Source organism: Ruditapes philippinarum, unplaced genomic scaffold (genome assembly GCF_026571515.1).
Source record: "Ruditapes philippinarum isolate M1 unplaced genomic scaffold, ASM2657151v2 ctg9156_1_1_1_1, whole genome shotgun sequence".
Classification (NCBI taxonomy): domain Eukaryota; kingdom Metazoa; phylum Mollusca; class Bivalvia; order Venerida; family Veneridae; genus Ruditapes; species Ruditapes philippinarum.
This window is the reverse complement of record NW_026852521.1, coordinates 672-22,992: the sequence shown is the minus strand read 5'-3', so window position 1 is coordinate 22,992 and position 22,321 is coordinate 672. Positions and strand designations below refer to the sequence as shown.

The 22,321-nt window shown below is 31.2% G+C and overlaps 4 protein-coding genes across 4 annotated transcripts; all 4 read right to left on the bottom strand.

Annotated features, from left to right (window-relative positions):
- Positions 1 to 1,453: 1,453 nt before the first annotated feature.
- Positions 1,454 to 4,120, bottom strand: LOC132715687 (protein THEM6-like). Its single transcript, XM_060698742.1, has 3 exons — positions 3,850 to 4,120; positions 2,867 to 3,078; positions 1,454 to 2,412 (listed from the first exon to the last, which is right to left on the bottom strand). The coding sequence occupies exons 1-3, from the start codon at positions 4,055 to 4,057 to the stop codon at positions 2,188 to 2,190; spliced, it is 645 nt and encodes a 214-aa protein (XP_060554725.1). The 5' UTR covers positions 4,058 to 4,120; the 3' UTR covers positions 1,454 to 2,187.
- Positions 4,121 to 4,864: 744 nt separating this feature from the next.
- Positions 4,865 to 8,024, bottom strand: LOC132715662 (protein THEM6-like). The gene is made up of 3 exons (XM_060698703.1): positions 7,991 to 8,024; positions 5,566 to 5,777; positions 4,865 to 5,104 (listed from the first exon to the last, which is right to left on the bottom strand). Exons 1-3 carry the CDS (start codon positions 8,022 to 8,024, stop codon positions 4,865 to 4,867), a joined length of 486 nt encoding a protein of 161 aa, XP_060554686.1.
- A 3,933-nt stretch (positions 8,025 to 11,957) lies between these two features.
- LOC132715678 (putative ammonium transporter 1) lies at positions 11,958 to 17,027 on the bottom strand (the record flags this gene model as incomplete). The annotated part of the gene is given in 7 exon segments (XM_060698729.1): positions 11,958 to 12,110; positions 12,559 to 12,696; positions 13,187 to 13,313; positions 14,833 to 14,927; positions 15,396 to 15,534; positions 15,837 to 16,070; positions 16,890 to 17,027. Coding segments are annotated over 7 exon segments (990 nt in total), but the record flags the coding sequence as incomplete, so codon positions are not given.
- Positions 17,028 to 20,496: 3,469 nt separating this feature from the next.
- On the bottom strand, positions 20,497 to 21,828 carry LOC132715701 (uncharacterized; the record flags this gene model as incomplete). Its single annotated transcript, XM_060698767.1, has 3 exons — positions 20,497 to 20,628; positions 21,073 to 21,210; positions 21,702 to 21,828. Coding segments are annotated over 3 exons (384 nt in total), but the record flags the coding sequence as incomplete, so codon positions are not given.
- Between the last annotated feature and the right edge of the window lie 493 nt (positions 21,829 to 22,321).

The following is a 22,321-nucleotide window of genomic DNA, read 5'->3' as shown; positions in this document are numbered from 1 at the left end:
GCGGATATATTACCTGCTAAGATTTTATATCACCCGAGCCGTTACATTTCTTGATTTGAGATTATTTTTCAAGTCATTCTTGTCTTAAAATTTTGACTGTTTTTGTAATATCATTTGCTTTTAAAGTTCTTTTTATTTTATTTTTTTCAGTTCTTTTCGAATAATTCTAAAGTCTTTTGAGTATGATTTTTATGTTTTGTTATTGTTATTTTAAGCTTTTGTTCTGATGTCCAAATTCCGAACAATAGTGTTTCCGATTTTTTTTAAAGAGAAAGGGGGCAATGAAAACTAAATTCTTCCATTTTGCCTGTCAATAAACAAATAAATACGTTAAATAATTAATGTTCTCTCCATTAAATCTTTAAAAATACTCGCAAGTCAGGGTACAGATAAAATTCGTAAACTCACAGGTAGGGTTCACAATCACCAGCAAGTAACGTTCAGTTTACGGAATTGACCTCCTTGGTTAAACTCTTAATTTAATGTTCAAAATACAGCAATATTTTTGCAGATGACTAAATTATCGTTTGTTATTGATTATTTTAGTAGTTGGATATCACAATTCAATGTTTAACTAAATAAACCTTGAAGTAAGACGGATTTTTGTTAGTGTTCAGTGTTGATCACCTGAAAGCAGTTCGTGAGTTTCGATTATTTTATAGCTTTAATGCTAACATTTATATTTTGCATAACTTAAACGCTTAATAAAGTTTCTCTTCTGCGATATAAATATAGATTTACTAACCTAACGTCCATAAGTATCAATATAAATACCAATATATTAAACAAGTTAAGCGTCAGAAAATGGCTGACACTGACATCTTCTCACAAGATCCGGTTTGGGTTCAGATCGTTTATATACTGTGACAATGCGTGGATAACGAATCATGTAAAGGTCACCGCCACTCGTTACTCATTCTCTGATAGGGATAATTTTGTGGAGGATTTACATTCATTCAATTCCTAAAGGATTTTATACAAACAGGGTGGTTTTTGTATATGATACAGTAGAAAACGTAATTGTCGTGTTTTTGCTTCAAGTTTAACCATAACAAATCTAATCCTTTTCATCGAGGTGTTCCGTTTGTATCAAATCATCAGGAACGCAGGAAAGTTAGATCTCCTCGGCTATTATGCCTTGCAATAGCTACTTATTTTACGATTGGAACACAGAGTAGGAGCAAAAGCAACTTTTCTGCCTCTGATTAGGACTTTGAACACAATAGTAAGAAACGGATGCTGTACCTCGGTGTAACATGCGTTAAATAAACTAATAATGTAACCGAATAGTAAGTAAATACTGGTTGTAGTTGACTGAGTTTGTTCCATATCGTGTAATAGTTGAATTAAGTAAAATTATAGATCTGACATTAAACAGTGCATTGTTCATTGTTTATATACCAAGTCATATTGATATTTGTCGACGTAGCCCAGTCGGAAGTTATTTGTATATGGTTCATGTATATATCCAAGATATTTATTCATAACAAATATTTACAAAATATAAAAATAGACGTAGTACATATGCTATGACGATATGTAAAGTGCAAATAATAGAATACATGTATTACAAAAAGAATATTTCTCGTTCTATGACACATTGTTACAATGTATGATAGTACATATATTTCAATGGACAATTTTAAATTGAGTCTGTTATTTCAACGGTATAGACTTTGTTTTCCTTTGGATGTCAAATATATACTTGTTATTCATTTTAAACAAAGAATTGTTTAAATCTGTCACTTTGTAGGTATATTTTTATTTCGTGTTATGTCTGAGATGATTGTGAGTAATCGTCAGTGTTCCAATTGAGTTGAGAGTAGTATTTTCTTTTCATCTGTTTCATTTATTAGATCTATGTCGGTCAGCTGCTCGCTCTAAAGTAAGTCTTTTAGAAAAACTTGTCCCATTCACACCTTTGTTTAAATATGACGCAACATCTTTATTATTTTTGATCAGTATATAATTTATTAAATATCAAAACACTGCTTTTTATGTTTAAGCGCCCCTAAGCGCACACCACGGGAGTGTACTCAGATAACAACATTCAGGAATGCCTCTAATAATGTTCTTCAACACTTATATAAGTACATTTATTTTAAATGTGAATGTATACACTAGTGCAATTAAGTATTACGTAAGAAAGTATACTTAATAAAGGTATAGATACTAAGTAGTACAAAGCTATTGTTTCTTAGAAAAGTTCCCACTTAGCGTCTGTAGTTTCTGTAACAGGTCTGATGGAACCGGTTTACTTTCTACATCACATTTATCTAATGAATTAAGAATTTGTTTCGTCGTAACGTTTGTGAGTTTGTGGCGGGATAAAATGGTCGCACATTGCTTCTTGTCTCTGTTTCTTTCTATCGTCTGCTTCATATAGAACGCTGTGTCATCCCAATATATCAACTGCAATATAATTTTTTTAAAAAGTCTCGTGTAAAATGACGTTGCAATCAAATAATATACTGGCATTATGTAATTTCTTGTAACAAATCACTTGCTAAATACGATATGAAATACAAAAGAAACAAACAGTGTTCAAGTTTCAAATAGAATGATGGTCATGAAACTTGGTACATTGGTACAAATAAAAGCTATTTGAAGTTTTATTGAAGCTAGTATTTCCAAATTTAATATCTAAAAAAAAGTGATTTGTGGAGTCAATGATCCGAAGGACCAGAAAAATTATCAACACTGAAGTGAAGTACGGAGTAACGTTTTACGGCTGCCACATAGCATTTGATACCTGCTTTTGCGATATATAAATATCTTAAATGAAACTTTGATACACGATAATGCATGCTATGTATTACGTGCTATATTACCAGTAGTATATTTGAGTTGATATAAACATTTATACCACAGCTATTATTTTGAATGTTTCAAACATTTCAATAGGAGTATCATATGACAGATGATATGCTTCAACTTTCATCTTCCCATTTAAACGTTCCACGACATCTTCAACGAAATTCTCTACCCAGAATTCTCTTTGACCAAATCCACATTCTCTGAGAAGACGTCCACTCGTAAGTTGTAGGTCGGTGTCTACATCGGTTGGTAAACATATTACTGTATGGAAAGAAAACGCAATTATTATATCGTGTCCTTCAAGAGGAATTCTTCTTAACACATATCAGTGTATGTATACTTATTTGTGATAATTTCTAATAGTATAAAGAGGTGGTATAATATGCAATTTATCTTGATAGGTACAAGGTATAAGTACATCCATAACCGACAAAGGTGAGTGATAATAGTATCATTCAAGTAAGTTGTACCTTTGATTTCATTAGTTTCTTCATTTACATAAAGTCAAAAATAAGTACTACTTAACCAAGTGCATTATGTTTGTGCATAATACAATCATGGGGGCGTTAGTCTCAATAAAGGATAGACTAACTAATGTAGAAAAATAACATCAAGAGCTAGAAATTATATAATTGTATTGTATATTAAAACTTAACAGCTGATGAGCGTAAGTCTATGATATAAGTATTTTATGCAATGCAAAACCAGTTTTAATAAAACTTCCAGTTTAGAGGTATATAATTATCTTTATTTTGACTTTACACTGAAAATTGGAACTGATTTTGTTATATATCTATAATATTTTGTCTGCAATCAAATTGCCTTTCGAAAAAAAAACATTCTATTAATTCAAGATCATGAAGAGACGGTTATTCTGTGTATGATATTGTATATAATTTCATAATCACATTGTTGAATATTTTAGGTATACAACAAAACGTGTTTCCAAGCTGTAGCTTTTATAAATATAATTAAAACATTGCCAATCTGCTTTGACCGTTCATATCATGTCAAAAAGACAATAATGTTTACCTTTGAATATATTGAGATCAGTTATTTTCTTCGGATGATATCTCCGTCTCATCTTACAGAAATAAAGGACCAATACATTTCTCCATATTGCATGTATATCAACACTTAAACTTACAAATAATCCAAACACTAGACACAGGGATGAACTGAACATCCATAACACACAAAATGTTAAAACTAATACCAGAAACATATTTGTATAATTCATTTTGCTGTCCTTGTATAATAAACATGAAAAAGAAAACAACGTCCCGTTTAAAATCGGTCACTTTAAATGCTATGGCTGATTACATAAACACTGTAGTATAAATGACCTACATTGATAACTTTATAACATGTTTAAACACCTTTTAAAAACGCTCCGTTTAGGAACTTACAAATTCTGTAAATTTAACTGACCATGTCTATCTATCTCTGGATACTGCCAACCTCTCTTACGAGTGTTATAGGCTGGAATCTGTACTTGTATGTATTATTCATAGAGAGAATTTTAAAGCCTTTCATTAACGACAACTGAAATTTTAAATTCTATTTGCTTAAAAACATAAAGATCAGGATCAACAAGTTAGCTTGATAAATGTCACTAAGTACGAATAAAAAAATGAACAATTTTTCAATGTGTGAGGAAACGAAACCAATTGTCGCATTATTGTACTCACTTTCAGCAAATGAGCATCAACTTCGATAAAGTTTTTATCATTATTGTTATTATTATTATTATTATTATTATTTTATAATTATTATAATCATTAATATAATGTCAAGTCCGTGTCAATGAAAATGTAAGTGACGCTTTTGACAATGAAACATTTTAACATTACATGTTGTATGCATAGCTTGTCATAAAAACATTTATTTCAATTAATTTTGCAATTTGGGCAAAAAGTATTTGTGTCCCCATCATATATGAGTATTTGAATCTCAATTAAGCTATAAAGAGGTAAACTCAAACACAAATTATTTTTATATCAATTTATTAGACGACACTACTTGTTTCATATATTATTTTCTATCATCAAACACCTTTCCACGAATCTTTAACTTGTTTGAAATAATCCGAATGGAATTCTTGGAACGTTATAACTACATTTTCAAACTTGGATTTATTCAAGGTGGTATTTTTGCTCCCCAATAATGTAGACATCTTGGTCCCTACAATTTGATGAACAGATAACACGGTGGCACACAGACATTTATCAGCGTTCCTGAGAATAGATTGTGTTACATAAAATGCTTTTTCGTCACAGTAAGATATCTGAAATATACAGTCAGAAAAAAATGTTTGAAAACAGTAAATGACATAATACATCACAAATATGAATTAATAAATCGACAATGTATTGATCTATACGATTACTTTATATGACGAGTATTAATGACTACTTTATAAGACGAATATCAATGATAACTTTATAAGACCATCAAGCATTCGAAATATTTAACATCACATAAAGTTTATTCTTATTCTTTTTGTGTCAAATTAGAATTTACCCTTTTTTCATTCAAATAATTGTGTTTAATAAATAAATGAGATTGACTGCAACTTGCTATGGTAAATTGTTCATTTAATGGTTTCAATAAAAGTATCGCTTGTGACATTATGATAACACATACTCTTATCAATATTTTTTTGTATTAATTTTGCAATTCACGTATTCTTCGTCAAACTTACACTTCTTGTATTATAACTTATATTCACGTAGTGATTAGACTTACTTTAGTAACAATTTCAAAGCTTTCAAACACCCTGATTGGATACTTGAAGCATGTATATCGCCCTGATTGAAGTAGCTCCGCCTTTCGTGAGCTTAAAGCATCATACACATAGTTTTCTGTCCAAAACTTTAGCAGAGCAAAGTCGCATTCTTTCAACAGACATCTTTCTGTCAGAAGCAAATTAAAGTCTGTGTCTGTTGGGAGACACAAAACTGCAATAAAAAAAGATTATAAGACATTTAAAAGGCAACCAACTTTAACAATGACTATGCTGAATCTGTGATTTGAATCAGTCCATTTTGGATTTTAGTATGAAAAAATAACTTACAATACTGAGACGATTGATAATGATGATACCATGTTACCACGTTGTTGACCTTTATTCGAAATATTCATACAGACATGTGCATTATAAAAACCAAACAAAGTGTGAGGGGTAACTTTTCCCCAATTTTTTTAATTGTCGAGTTAAACGGTTTTTTTGCAGAAACGGGATTTATAAAAAGGGAAAAATGGATCAACCTTGTTAGTTTTAAATTTAATCCCAAAATTTAAACATAAAAAACTGAAAAACCTCAGTTTAAATTGAGTTTGTACATAAAGGGAAATTAATAAAAAAAGTTTAATACCCCTCTCGCCCCAAAACCAAAAACTAAAACCCAAAATAGCATTTTTTATAGGGAAAAAATGGTTATTTTGCCCATCAAAGCAAAGGTTATCGGGGAAACTTTTAGAAAATTTTGGAATTAAATTATACAGACGGGCCCTAAAAACCAGTTTTAAAATTTTTTTTTATTATACTCAAAAGGGATCACATATTTTTAAATATAAAGCACAAATAAAAATTAAATTATCTTGAATAACAAATTTAGTTTTTCGAGTAATAAAATGTACCATAAACGGTTAAATACCTTTTAAAACTGTTCGTTTCCATTAACTTTCTTGAATTAAATCGTCTTGTTATTTTGTAAAAACAAGAGAAAATAAATGTTTTAACTACATGATACAAATCATAAATAATGCACATAAATAGTGCAATCAATGAACATATTAGTGATTCAAAACTCCAAAAAACACCAAAAATTACACAGAAAATTACAAATAAAAGTGTAGCTCCCATGTTTAACGCAATGTTTAACACTTTAAACGCATTTATTAAATCACAAAACATAACATTCGTTTTTATTAAAGCATATATAATTGATCTATTGTATACCCTATTGTCTATAAATATATTTTACAAATCTATATGACATTTTAAACCTGAAAGTTTAAAGGTATTGGGTAACAATGTGGACGATTTACACTACTCTTTTACAATACTCAATTATTTTATTGCATTAAACATTATACAAATATAGACTTTTTAGCTGTTGAATATGATGTGATATGTACTGAAAAAATTAATATTGACCGATGCGATAGCCGAGGTCAATATTACTTTTTCAGTACATATCACATCATATTCAACAGCTAAAAAGTACATATGAGCCGTGTCATGACAAAACCAACATAGTGGGTTTGCGACCAGCATGGATCCAGACCAGCCTGCGCAATCTGATCAGGATCCATGCTGTTCGCTATCAGTTTCTCTACTTGTAATAGGGTTTGTAGGCGAACAGCATGGATCCTGTTCAGACTGCGCGGGTGCGCAAGCTGGTTTGAACCCATGCTGGTCGCAAACCCATTATGTTGGTTTTGTCATGACGCGGCTCATACCTGTTTTATTATATAATTTATAAATAGCTTTTATATGGCTTATCAAATTTGCCATTGCATACGATGGAAATCATTATTTTTCAGCTTGTCTACTTTTTCCATAATTTGACCCTTTCTTTTAAGTGAGCACATTGGCACGCTAACTCGTATATAATGTTAAGACGGTAACTAAAATAGACTTATTTAATACTTATTTACGAGTCACTCAACGTTTTTTTCTGAATAATAACAGCAAACTTGGCAGGACGTCACGTCATAGTCACAGACACTTGGGGTGTGGAGCTCAAAACGCCTTTAAAATCCAAACAAAATGCATATTTGTCAAACCCAACCCATGTACTGATCATATATATAAAAAAACTTAATATAAGCCGTTTTGAAAAAGAATCATATTTCAACGTCTATAATAATACACAAGATAAAAATGTTCGCTGGAAAAAAATCCCGACCCTACCGTCATAATCACCATGTATTTCATTCCATTTCCAATATTTTCACATAATACTTTGGTCCATCGACACAGAAGATATAATTCTTCACGGTGATGGTCAATTTTAAACTTCAACGGTAATATAAACAACGCAACAGCCTAAATAAACATCAAGATTATCGCCGTTTTACTCCATTTACAAAATCTTTCCATAAATTCAAACGTGGCCCAGCTTTGCCGTGCACAAATACGCCCCGCTTTGAACCAATATAATACCGAATGGCTCCGAACATAGCCGACTGGTTCCCATCTTCAAAGCGCAACGCATTTTGCACACGGCAAAGCTTTATGGAAAGATTTTGTAAATGGAGTAAAACGGCGATAATCTTAATGTTATTATATATTAGGTGCGATTTTTCATTGCAAAGTAAAAAGAAAATGCTTAATTCAGTAGAACCTGTATAGAATTTTTCGAATTGTTTAAAATTGATTTCTAAAATCATGATAAAATGGAAATACTTACAGAAAATTACATTCGTTTTCAATGGAGTCGCTGTTCACGTGCTTCCAGATTCTTTGTAATGGTTATTTGATGATGCTCAAAATCTTGATATAGCAGTTTTATTTTCTTCTGCTCATTAAATAAAATAAATAAAAGCGGAATCCATTAAGAAATAAATTGAACATGTTGCAGGCTCGGATAGACTGAGGTACTCGGGTCAAGGTCATGTTTCTGGCTAGTTCAAGGAAGTGGACTCTAAGTAATTGATATAAGTTGCACAATAATATAATATATGTATCTGCATTAAAGATGACTAGTTATTTCGCAAGTTTGCATAGTATATATATTTTGCTTAATTATTAATTATTGCTTTTGATTTTGCACATATGAGATTAACAAATTTCTGTTTAGTTGGCCACGTATAATAATATCTTTTTATATTTTGATCTTAAGTCCTGGAATTTAGAACATATTAATACAAACTGATACTCATTTTCTATAAGACCGGCATTACAATTTCTACACAGTCTTTCATTTCTTGGTATATTTCTATGCCGTCCACGTTCAATAGCCAAATTATGAGAAGATGAACGAAATTTGGATAAAACTACCCTAAATTTCGGTTCAACGATAAAATCCAAATAGTTTTCAAATTCGAATGAATGTTTAAATAAACAATATGTATTTAATCTAGACGAGTTATTAATTGAGGAATACCAACTTTGATAGAATATGTCTAAAATTCGTTGTTTAATATTATTAAAATCTATATGTATAGTAAACTGATTTTCCCACATATAAAACAAGCCAGTCTGCTCTAAAATAGTCTTAACAGTATATGCCCAGTTTTTACCACTACAAGTTACACCATTGTCGGCATCTGTTTTTAACATAATAAAAATTTTATACAATATAGTTCTTTCATTAAGTTTAAGAAGTTTTAACCAGTATTTGATCAATATTAGTTTTCTATGAATGGATATTGGTGTACGACCAAGTTCACCATATAACACATCTACATTGGTTGATTGTTTCACACATAACAATCTTCTACAAAACTTTGTATGTATAATTTCTATGTTCGGACCACGGGACCAGCATGATGCCCCCACACTTCTGCAATATATACAATACAATAATACATGTATATGTACAATGCCAATTCGTAAGTTGATAAGAGACAAAAAAAAAAGATTTACTATTTACGTTTGTAAATTTAAAATATCACAGACTAGTGAATAGCCTAAGTCATGAACAGAACCGTAAAGTTTTTGTAGTAGTTTTGTTAACTGTATACCATACTTTTCTTATGTGATGTCGATATGCCGCGGTAACTTGGCGATGAACATGTATTTGTTTTGCCAATAAAACATTTGACTTGACATGTCTTGAGTAATTAAAGATATAAAAAGTTACATTTAATAAAATGAGGTTTAAAAAATTAGCAAATGTATTTTGAAATAGTACAGTAATTTAAAACTAGTTTTCTTTTGTTCAGTATGTTGGAGTTAAAACACAATATCTGCATAAGAAATAATATATCCTACTTTTTCAATGTCTGCGAGAGAATTACAACCATTGTTTTAGCATTTGTGCTTCTCGAACCAAGTTAATACAGATGGAATTATATAGAGGTCATCATATATGTTTTACATCTTCTACCATGGTTTGACAGTGGAACACAATCGTTGTCCCACTTGCAAACATTGTAGTGTTATGCCTAAACGTTCTGTACCAAAATGAAATAATGCGAAAGCACCCATATGTGACTTATTCAATAGTTTTCAGTTACAAAAGTTGGAAACAAAGTGATCCAACGAAAACATAAGTCACGACAAAATTACAGGAAAATTGTAGACTCGGTTTGATTGAGTCTGTACATGAGGGATAATGAATAAGTGCAACAGTCCTCACGCCCCCTAGCACTGGCTTGAGCTTAATAGCGCTAGCATCAATGATCCCAAATGACCAGAAAAATATAACAACACTGAAGTGAAATACGGGCAACTTTTTACAGCTGCCACACGGCACTTGACACCTGCTGTTGTGAAGTATAAAAATCTGGAAACAAGTGATCCCTAGGAAGTATTAATCACAACAAAATGACATGAAAATTGCAGACTCGGTTTGATTGAGTCTGTACATGAGGGATAATGAATAAGTGCAACATCCCTTACGCCCCCTAGCACGGCTTGAGCGGTACTCAATTCTCAACACTTACACTTAAATGTTTTATATAAACTTAATTTGTTTCTTCAAGTACCGTTTCCCGCTGATTCTTGATTTTCTTGATTGACAGTATTATTCCGATTATGATTATAATAAGCAATATAATAACAACTCTTGTATTTGTATCTGATTTTCAAAATTAATGTACAATCATTCCATATTATACTTCTTAAACAATGGGCAGAATTTGAAATTCCAATTCTAACATCTAATATTCCAACACCTAATACTAGACCATAAAAATATTTGTTTATTTCATATTACTTATTCTACTCCAGTTTCTTAACAAAATATATTACAGGTTTCTACATCGCCACACATTGCTGTATTTTGAAGTATATCTTCCAACATACAAAAGGTAATGTGCAGTTGTATTCAGCACAGCATTAAAAAAAGATAAAGTATCACAGCCCCAAACAGAAAAGCTTTAATGTTAGCAATTAGTATTCCTAATGCTCTATAATCAGCCTGAGCAACAGTTATATCAGTAATGGAATAACCTAGATGTTCTTTCAATACAAGATCAAAATATTTATATATAATAATTATTTAAAGTTGTATCTTCTATTTTAAACACATAATCTAGACCAGTAAAAGATGTGTTTCGAAAGCGTAGAATGTTGTATTTTTACCAGTTATGAAGAATATGTAACATACAAGTTCTATTTCACTTTCTGTTATAAATACATTACCATCGACATATATCAGTTAATTGCATTAAATATTATCAAAGCATTTAAGTGGTTACTTTTTATCCGACGCATTTCTACTTAATTTTTATCTCTGACGCGTCAAGTTATCGGTCGTATGTTCAATGCGCTACTTTTTTCAATATATAATCAATATATAAGTTTAAGATAGAAGATGTGGTTAAATACAAATGAATTCAAAACTAGGTACTAAAATTTAATTGTTTATATAGCTCTGCAATTTTTATCCAGAGTCAAGAGAATATGGCTATACTGTCACGATACAGAGTAACACAGAAAAACTATGCAAACATTTATATAAATAATTTTATTAGTGTAAAAAATATCCAAATACGCAAAATACGACTAAAATGAGATAAAACATTATATGATATACAATGAATGTTTTGTTTAAAATATATGATACATTGTACAAAATATTGACCCTTTAAATGTTCGAAATCGACAATATAGTAAAAGCAAGTGACGAGTTACTCAGTAAAGATGCGGACAGTATCAGATTAGTGGCGTATATATTTGACAATCACTTAAAGATATTGAACAGAAGAAAAGAAATGTGCTTTCGAATGACAGTAAACTCTGAATATCTATCTATAAAACATATATAAAAATATCAGCTTCAAGTATAAGATATCAAAATGTGATATAACAAATATTAAAATATAACTTAAAATAAAAATATTAAATAAAAACAATATTCAATATACATGTGTACAATGTAACTAAAATATGTGTAAGATTATTCAATGTCATCTATAAGGAATTTTAAAGGCTTTTTGTCCTTTACTTCTTATTAAAATACTCATGTTCATATATACAACTTCTGAATTTTCAATTTATAATTGTGTTGATGATCCAGTAAATGATTTGTTAACGTGACCATTTTTGTTATTCATTGCATCAACTTCAGGGCTCTCTCCAGGGCTTGCTTTTTGTGGTAATCTCATCGAAACATCTAAATATTATAACAAAAAATGTATTTAAAATTTGTATTGACAGGACCACCTAATGGTCATTTAATAATTTGTTAAAACGCGACATTCGTGGAGCTCTTAAAGAATAATGAAAATTAATGTTTTCTAGTTCAACAAGGAACAAATCTATGTTATATTAAACAATATTTACGAAAACATTCATAGCAGTTAAAGGTTTCGTAGAATACATGTATATAATTTCTCTAAAAAAGCTCGGTTGTTGTTTTAAGGTCAACCAGGATCGAATTTACTGCTTAAACCCCGGTTGTTGTTTTAAGGTCAACCAGGATCGAATTTACTGTTTGAAGTCTAATCGAGATTATTTTTTATAGACATACGATTGTCTTGTAATACTTATGAATGTCTTTCATTTATTTTATATATATTATAACAACCAATACAATGATTTTCAGAAAATGAAAGTCTAACCTTCATTGATGGCTGTCACTGTACTAGATGCAATTGCTGTTTTCGCCAGACCAGCTAAAGTGTCGCCCTTTTCTCCCCAACCATGACCGTACGCCTCCGCTGGATAGGCGGTTTCTCCGTGTTTCGGTATGTCCAAACCTAATACATAAATCAATTACTTGTTTCTATTACTTATGATTGCCCACATAATTTCTATCAAGCATAATAACATTACTCATTATGTCAAATTGAATGTTTTCTTACGGAACGTCAGTGGTTCTATTTAGGTGCAAGCTTGTGCCTGGAATAATGTAATGGAACAGACACCTGAGGTCTTCCGCCACTAGTAAGTCTGGAACCTCGCCATATGACCATGACAGTGTCTGTGTTAGCAACAAAGTACAGTTATAACTTAAGATATGTCCAACTTGCCGTAGTAGCATAGCTAAGAGCTAAATGGGAAAATAACTGGAAAATAGAAGACACAGTTATGTAACTTGCCAAGATTTGGTTGGACGGAACATGTTTGTTATGCAGGTGGAATAAAAAGAAAATAATAGACAGATTTCCAGCGGCGGAGTACATGAATAGCATTATTATTCGAAATCGACGTTACAAACATCATCAAATTATAAAACAACATACACACCTTTCATCTCATATTCAAAAGAAACTCGGAGCATTTTTGTTTTCTTGAGAGTGAAGAATAAGATGATACTGAGGATGGCTGACCACACAAATATCGCACAAAGTCCGGCTAGCTGCCATCCTAAATGCTGTAAAGTAACGATTAATATTGCAATAAAACGATAAAACAAGAGTTGTAGGGTTGGTCAACGCGCTCCACTTCTAACAGTGTTGATACATATCGAAAAACAAGACACTGCATATTGTAGGAAATAACAGAAAACATTCATTCAGAGTTTTGGTTAGTGCACTAGGAATTTTTTAAGTTCATCATTATTCAGTCAAAATCCATGTCAGAGTAATGGGCTTTGGGAAGATACCTTCAATAATAAAATAATAAAGCATGAATAATCACGGGTGATGAACTGTTACACGGAGGATGGAGTTCTTATGATAACTTGTCAGATTCAGTTATGATCCTTAGACATTTATTAACATTTAAGTGAATGAGCACCTACAGTTGTTTTTAAGATTAAACCAGACTTTTTTTAAAATTGGAACATCACGACGCGCAAATGCCTGAAGTTCATAAATTTTGTTTTATAAGATGTGAAATAAATATTTGAATTATATTTCAGCGATTATTTCAAGATTTTATCACAAATTTATTCTCATAATACAGAAAAGGTCTTCCAGATACAATATAGTTTATAACCAATTTTCTGATAATTTAAGACTTTTCCTTTCAGAATCAACGAGTGACAGCAATGAATGACATTTCGTTAATTGATTTGAAAAATAGTTAAAAGTACAAAATAATTATCTGATAACTGGTAAATCTCATATTCTAATACCATATTGAAACATGATTCATTGGTTCATTACCTGTTGCTATAGCTAAACATTAATTATATAATGACAGAAAAACTTTAGTGTTTATAAATTCCATTTACGTTATCTTACCTCAATGATTATATAATAATGATAAATAACTATGGCATCATCTTTATAAATTGTCTTATCAACATATAACATTGTAATAAAATACAAGTACCATTTTAATATAATACAAGAAGTTTTCCCTTCTAAAATGTCAACACGCTGTTATATAACAATAAGATATTGATGGTATAGGAAACTAGAAATGTTAACACCATGACTGAAAATGAATTATAGTGTTCTTTGATATGTTTATAAAATTTCTAAAATTATACCACAAATCACTAGCCATATATATTATTAATTATAAAGATTTTGACGGGTTATATGGCCTTATAAAAACGGTTGCTTTAAAAAAAATAACCCGAGTCGCGAGATGAGGGTTATAGTTCGAACAACCGTTTATATACGGCCATGGAAAATTGACTGTAGCTGTGTATAATAAAACTATACAAACGTCACGATTATCCAGTGAAAAGTGACGTTACAAACGTGCAGTATTATAAAACGTTTAATAGAAGTTACCTTATCAGAACATACAGCACCCAGTAGAGCCATTTATATAAGTCTTTAATACCACAGCAACAGTAACATCATTATTTAAAGGTTACTCATAACAGGGGTTTACAGCGATCATCCGTTAGGTCTGAAATACGCGATATGTGTATATGTAATATTTTTTGCAAGAAAAATATCTGTTTCTGTATAACAGTAAAAACTTGTACTTACGTAAGCCGATCGCAAGTCCCAATTGTACACAATACCAAAGTCATTGGAAAACAATGGCACGGTCAACACACCAACCAGTCCTCCTCCAAAATGAACTTTAAATATAAAATTGTTTCGAATTCTTTTTATAGTCATATATATATATATTAGCTGAACGATATTACATCATTTAATTTGAAACATGTAATTATGTGTAAAATGTGAAATATTAAAAGTAGAGGGACAATGTTTTGAACTAAATTGTAATAACAAGGTGAAGAGCAGCAAATTGCTCAATATTTAATGTGTTTTAAAGGTAAATTAAGCTTAAAATGCTTTTATATTCTCAAAAACTTTTAATTTTAGTGCCTGATATAGTTTCCAAAAACGTCCAAATGCCATTTATATGAACCATATTTCACTTCTTTTGATTTTTGACAATTATACAGTTAAAGCGTTGCACCATTTTCACCATTTTATGGACTCTTCAACAACATTTGATGAGGCGAAAATAACACGTGAATTAGATAACAAATTCTTTTGAATATTCTGATTTAAAGAATAGAAATGATACATGTAATTACCAGCTGTGGCATCAAGGGGATCATCAACCTTCAGTTTTAGTACGAGCCATGTAAATATCATGTATGAAACACCGCCCAATATACCAATGACAAAACCCATGTAGGATTGAAACTGGTTACACCCTGCACATATTGCTACCTGTCAATGTTTACCTTAAATATGTTATCTGCTGTAACGTTTATTTGAAAAAAATGTTTCTTGAGTATCTAACATGTAGAACTTCTATTCTAAATGTTATAGTGGTGATAAGTCTATCAATAGAGCTATGTAAATTGTAATATTCTTTCTTATAATGTTATAAACGAATGCAGTCCAAGTTGAAGCAGTCACTAAATAAAAACTAAACTGAATCAAGTTAATATCTGTCACAATATAGTTACAAAGGAAGATATATGCTGATAAAATGTATAAAGAAACAGTGATAAAATTAGACAGAATACCATTCCAGTAAGGCAACCGTTTAACGTTGTCAGAAAACTCCATTTCTTGTCACCGAAATATTTTATCTTATTCATAATCAATGTTGTAAAAGCACCGCCACTTGCCGCCAATACTGTGTTCACAACAGCAACGGCGATTGCAGCGCCATCTCCTTCCGCTGAGATTGAACCCTGGGAAGATCCGTTAAAAGCAAAGAACCCAAATACGAGGATAAAACCACCAAGAGAAGCAAACTGAAATTATCAAAATAATAATAGCAACATCAACACTTTACTTTGAAAAAGAAGAAATGTATTGATATGAATATGGACCAGAGAAATAGAAATAGATGTGATGCGATTATATGTCGCCATTTTATAATTTTTTCAAACATACAACAATATGAAAATGTAACATATTGAATTCTCAATTACAACTTATTTTGAAATTCACAAGCATTTAAATTTCCCCATGGACCATAATCGATTAATATTACGTAAACTATTACCACAACATTTCACAGTTTCAAATATAAGCATTGTCAATGACTGACATGTATCCATTTTGAATGGTTCTATATTCAATAAGCAGGTTAAATCAAACTCGTTAATATTCTATCGATTTGAGTAAATTATCAGATATATATCTACTGCCCTGATTTCAACAGTAATTACAAGATCACGATATATGCTTCAGAGAAACATTGTGATATGTTGCAGAGATTAATTATGAACGAAGAATAATTAAGCGTAAAAAGTAGATCGTTTGTGGGTTGACTGCGGAAGAATACAAAACATTGATAAGTAGACCGTTCGCAGTTCTGAGTAAAGTTAAAGAGATGAATACAAAACACCATGCTTCATGTACAAGAAAGAAAATGCAAATTATTGTAGAACCTTTTAGAACACTTTGAATTATTGTAGATAGTGGATTTTGCTTCTATTTTTGCAAACATGTATCTTACAATTTTATAATGCATAAAATTGTCATACCGGTATAATAATATTTAAGAACAGATTCTTTTAGGGAAATTCAGAGAAAGTTTAAGCGGTGTAAAAATTGTCAGTGTTTACCGGAACTGAGTGTCCTCTAATTTCAAGGGGTTCTCCAGTACGGTTATCAAACCTTCCTATACGTGGACCAAGAGCCCAAGCCCCGACAAATGCAACAATACCACCTACCATGTGCACAACTCCGCTTCCTGCAAAATCCTGAAGTATACAGAAATCTTATTGAAATCACTTATCCCAAAGCATTCAAAATTTTAGTACGTGTAAGCATGACAATATGTGTTACTTGTATAACAAAAGCATAACTTTCAAGCTTTTTTCAAGTTTTTTCACGACCTGTCTACAAGTTTCTTCAGTTAACTTCAGCTTATTGTTAAGCTCTATGACTATATGATCGTATATATCGACTGATTATCGCGTCGGATTATGTATTTAAGGATTACTGGAATGCGTTGGTTCAAACCCCGTAAGGGCAAGTCGTTGTTTCTCCACACTCATTGCTTAGTACTGGTTGGTCCTAGGGTGGGATTCGAGAGCCTTCCAATAGGCTTTTAGCTTCCAACACGAACGAGCAAAAACAATAATACTTTAAACGTTAATACTTGGATGGCTCGTCGAAAGAAAAACACACACAATGAAATGTTAGTTTCGGACGGTCATTACACCATTATACAAGATATGTCTAATACAAAAAACCTTTTACAGTCTGATGAATTATTCACTATGGGTATAACCATATGGGACATGCTGATAGCACTATCCCGAGTAAATCAATGTCAACACACGAGCTGCAAAACTTATCCCTTAAATTTGCAATCTCAAAGCTAGCCATTGTATTTTGTCATAACCTATTTATAGCTGACTATATTTAAGATGAACACCATAATGTGAGTACAATTGAAGGATACATGTTCTTTCTTTGAACTTAGAAGTTGGCATAGTAAATTTTGGTGTTAAGGTATATTTCTTAAAAGTGTTTCTAATGATTTCATTGGTGATTGTTTATCATAACAAGAGCTGTTGTAGAACAACGAGCTCGACTATTCTTAATGCTTATTAGAAAAACAAGAACCTTGATAAATGAGAAAGATTTCATTCCAGATACATTATATAGATATGAGTATTGCATATGACAAAAAACGTTCGTAGGTCCAAAATGCATGCTAGAGTTGTAGGCATTGGATAGTGACCTTCAATTGTAAAGTTCAGAAGATATGAATCTCATGTCAAGCGGATACCACCATCAACAGTTTTAAAAATCAATGCTGTATTCAAAGCATACTTATGAATTTGGTAATGATCTTCAATTATGATCACGAAGATATGTATGAAGTTTCAAGTGAACACTAACAGTAGTTTTGAAGATCGGTCTTTAACAGTGACCTACTATGATCTCAGACATGTTTGAAGTTACAAGCAAACTTCTTTAACCAAAGTGTAACAAAACGCCGACACTGACGCCTTGATGAGATGAGTAGAATAGCTCCTTTATTCCACTATTCTTTGAATACTCGAGCTAAAAACATATGTACATGTAGTCCTTGCCTCATTTAATGCTTAATCAATAAACAGGTCATGCATATTGAGAGTTGTATAACCAACATGTTCTAGTTAAATAATCTTCTCATGACTAGATAGTACAACATTAATAAAACATAGATACATTAGAGGCTGAATTATTAATATTGATTCAGGTAAGGATAAAGGGTAGCATGATAAAATAAAAGATAGAAACATGTTCAAAAAATGTTTCCCTTGGGAAAGACGATACAAGTAGAACAGCAGATAGTTCATGTTAGCTTCTTCATTAAAACGTTACATTAAATACAACTTTTTATAGCTATCAAATGTAATTGTTTGTACCGGTAATGTGATTCTGTTTCAGCAGAACAACACTGAAGTGAAATACGGGCAACTTTTTACAGCTGCCACACGGCACTTGACACCTGCTGTTGTGAAGTATAAAAATCTGGAAACAAGTGATCCCTAGGAAGTATTAATCACAACAAAATGACATGAAAATTGCAGACTCGGTTTGATTGAGTCTGTACATGAGGGATAATGAATAAGTGCAACATCCCTTACGCCCCCTAGCACGGCTTGAGCGGTACTCAATTCTCAACACTTACACTTAAATGTTTTATATAAACTTAATTTGTTTCTTCAAGTACCGTTTCCCGCTGATTCTTGATTTTCTTGATTGACAGTATTATTCCGATTATGATTATAATAAGCAATATAATAACAACTCTTGTATTTGTATCTGATTTTCAAAATTAATGTACAATCATTCCATATTATACTTCTTAAACAATGGGCAGAATTTGAAATTCCAATTCTAACATCTAATATTCCAACACCTAATACTAGACCATAAAAAATATTTGTTTATTTCATATTACTTATTCTACTCCAGTTTCTTAACAAAATATATTACAGGTTTCTACATCGCCACACATTGCTGTATTTTGAAGTATATCTTCCAACATACAAAAGGTAATGTGCAGTTGTATTCAGCACAGCATTAAAAAAAGATAAAGTATCACAGCCCCAAACAGAAAAGCTTTAATGTTAGCAATTAGTATTCCTAATGCTCTATAATCAGCCTGAGCAACAGTTATATCAGTAATGGAATAACCTAGATGTTCTTTCAATACAAGATCAAAATATTTATATATAATAATTATTTAAAGTTGTATCTTCTATTTTAAACACATAATCTAGACCAGTAAAAGATGTGTTTCGAAAGCGTAGAATGTTGTATTTTTACCAGTTATGAAGAATATGTAACATACAAGTTCTATTTCACTTTCTGTTATAAATACATTACCATCGACATATATCAGTTAATTGCATTAAATATTATCAAAGCATTTAAGTGGTTACTTTTTATCCGACGCATTTCTACTTAATTTTTATCTCTGACGCGTCAAGTTATCGGTCGTATGTTCAATGCGCTACTTTTTCAATATATAATCAATATATAAGTTTAAGATAGAAGATGTGGTTAAATACAAATGAATTCAAAACTAGGTACTAAAATTTAATTGTTTATATAGCTCTGCAATTTTTATCCAGAGTCAAGAGAATATGGCTATACTGTCACGATACAGAGTAACACAGAAAAACTATGCAAACATTTATATAAATAATTTTATTAGTGTAAAAAATATCCAAATACGCAAAATACGACTAAAATGAGATAAAACATTATATGATATACAATGAATGTTTTGTTTAAAATATATGATACATTGTACAAAATATTGACCCTTTAAATGTTCGAAATCGACAATATAGTAAAAGCAAGTGACGAGTTACTCAGTAAAGATGCGGACAGTATCAGATTAGTGGCGTATATATTTGACAATCACTTAAAGATATTGAACAGAAGAAAAGAAATGTGCTTTCGAATGACAGTAAACTCTGAATATCTATCTATAAAACATATATAAAAATATCAGCTTCAAGTATAAGATATCAAAATGTGATATAACAAATATTAAAATATAACTTAAAATAAAAATATTAAATAAAAACAATATTCAATATACATGTGTACAATGTAACTAAAATATGTGTAAGATTATTCAATGTCATCTATAAGGAATTTTAAAGGCTTTTTGTCCTTTACTTCTTATTAAAATACTCATGTTCATATATACAACTTCTGAATTTTCAATTTATAATTGTGTTGATGATCCAGTAAATGATTTGTTAACGTGACCATTTTTGTTATTCATTGCATCAACTTCAGGGCTCTCTCCAGGGCTTGCTTTTTGTGGTAATCTCATCGAAACATCTAAATATTATAACAAAAATGTATTTAAAATTTGTATTGACAGGACCACCTAATGGTCATTTAATAATTTGTTAAAACGCGACATTCGTGGAGCTCTTAAAGAATAATGAAAATTAATGTTTTCTAGTTCAACAAGGAACAAATCTATGTTATATTAAACAATATTTACGAAAACATTCATAGCAGTTAAAGGTTTCGTAGAATACATGTATATAATTTCTCTAAAAAGCTCGGTTGTTGTTTTAAGGTCAACCAGGATCGAATTTACTGCTTAAACCCGGTTGTTGTTTTAAGGTCAACCAGGATCGAATTTACTGTTTGAAGTCTAATCGAGATTATTTTTATAGACATACGATTGTCTTGTAATACTTATGAATGTCTTTCATTTATTTTATATATATTATAACAACCAATACAATGATTTTCAGAAAATGAAAGTCTAACCTTCATTGATGGCTGTCACTGTACTAGATGCAATTGCTGTTTTCGCCAGACCAGCTAAAGTGTCGCCCTTTTCTCCCCAACCATGACCGTACGCCTCCGCTGGATAGGCGGTTTCTCCGTGTTTCGGTATGTCCAAACCTAATACATAAATCAATTACTTGTTTCTATTACTTATGATTGCCCACATAATTTCTATCAAGCATAATAACATTACTCATTATGTCAAATTGAATGTTTTCTTACGGAACGTCAGTGGTTCTATTTAGGTGCAAGCTTGTGCCTGGAATAATGTAATGGAACAGACACCTGAGGTCTTCCGCCACTAGTAAGTCTGGAACCTCGCCATATGACCATGACAGTGTCTGTGTTAGCAACAAAGTACAGTTATAACTTAAGATATGTCCAACTTGCCGTAGTAGCATAGCTAAGAGCTAAATGGGAAAATAACTGGAAAATAGAAGACACAGTTATGTAACTTGCCAAGATTTGGTTGGACGGAACATGTTTGTTATGCAGGTGGAATAAAAAGAAAATAATAGACAGATTTCCAGCGGCGGGAGTACATGAATAGCATTATTATTCGAAATCGACGTTACAAACATCATCAAATTATAAAACAACATACACACCTTTCATCTCATATTCAAAAGAAACTCGGAGCATTTTTGTTTTCTTGAGAGTGAAGAATAAGATGATACTGAGGATGGCTGACCACACAAATATCGCACAAAGTCCGGCTAGCTGCCATCCTAAATGCTGTAAAGTAACGATTAATATTGCAATAAAACGATAAAAACAAGAGTTGTAGGGTTGGTCAACGCGCTCCACTTCTAACAGTGTTGATACATATCGAAAAAACAAGACACTGCATATTGTAGGAAATAACAGAAAACATTCATTCAGAGTTTTTGGTTAGTGCACTAGGAATTTTTTAAGTTCATCATTATTCAGTCAAAATCCATGTCAGAGTAATGGGCTTTGGGAAGATACCTTCAATAATAAAATAATAAAGCATGAATAATCACGGGTGATGAACTGTTACACGGAGGATGGAGTTCTTATGATAACTTGTCAGATTCAGTTATGATCCTTAGACATTTATTAACATTTAAGTGAATGAGCACCTACAGTTGTTTTTTAAGATTAAAACCAGACTTTTTTTAAAATTGGAACATCACGACGCGCAAATGCCTGAAGTTCATAAATTTTGTTTTATAAGATGTGAAATAAATATTTGAATTATATTTCA

What these genes read in the sequence shown, in the direction of transcription:
- LOC132715687 (XM_060698742.1), bottom strand. Translation starts at nt 4,057, where the DNA reads ATGAATTATACAAATATGTTTCTGGTATTAGTTTTAACATTTTGTGTG. An exon ending in TGATCTCAATATATTCAAAG is followed by an intron (nt 3,079 to 3,849) that starts GTAAACATTATT and finishes CTTTCCATACAG; the next exon opens with TAATATGTTTACCAACCGAT. An exon ending in CATTCAAAATAATAGCTGTG is followed by an intron (nt 2,413 to 2,866) that starts GTATAAATGTTT and finishes ATTATATTGCAG; the next exon opens with TTGATATATTGGGATGACAC.
- LOC132715662 (XM_060698703.1), bottom strand. Translation starts at nt 8,024, where the DNA reads ATGGGAACCAGTCGGCTATGTTCGGAGCCATTCG. An exon ending in GCTATGTTCGGAGCCATTCG is followed by an intron (nt 5,778 to 7,990) that starts GTATTATATTGG and finishes TTTTTATTGCAG; the next exon opens with TTTTGTGTCTCCCAACAGAC. An exon ending in GCTTTGAAATTGTTACTAAA is followed by an intron (nt 5,105 to 5,565) that starts GTAAGTCTAATC and finishes TGTATATTTCAG; the next exon opens with ATATCTTACTGTGACGAAAA.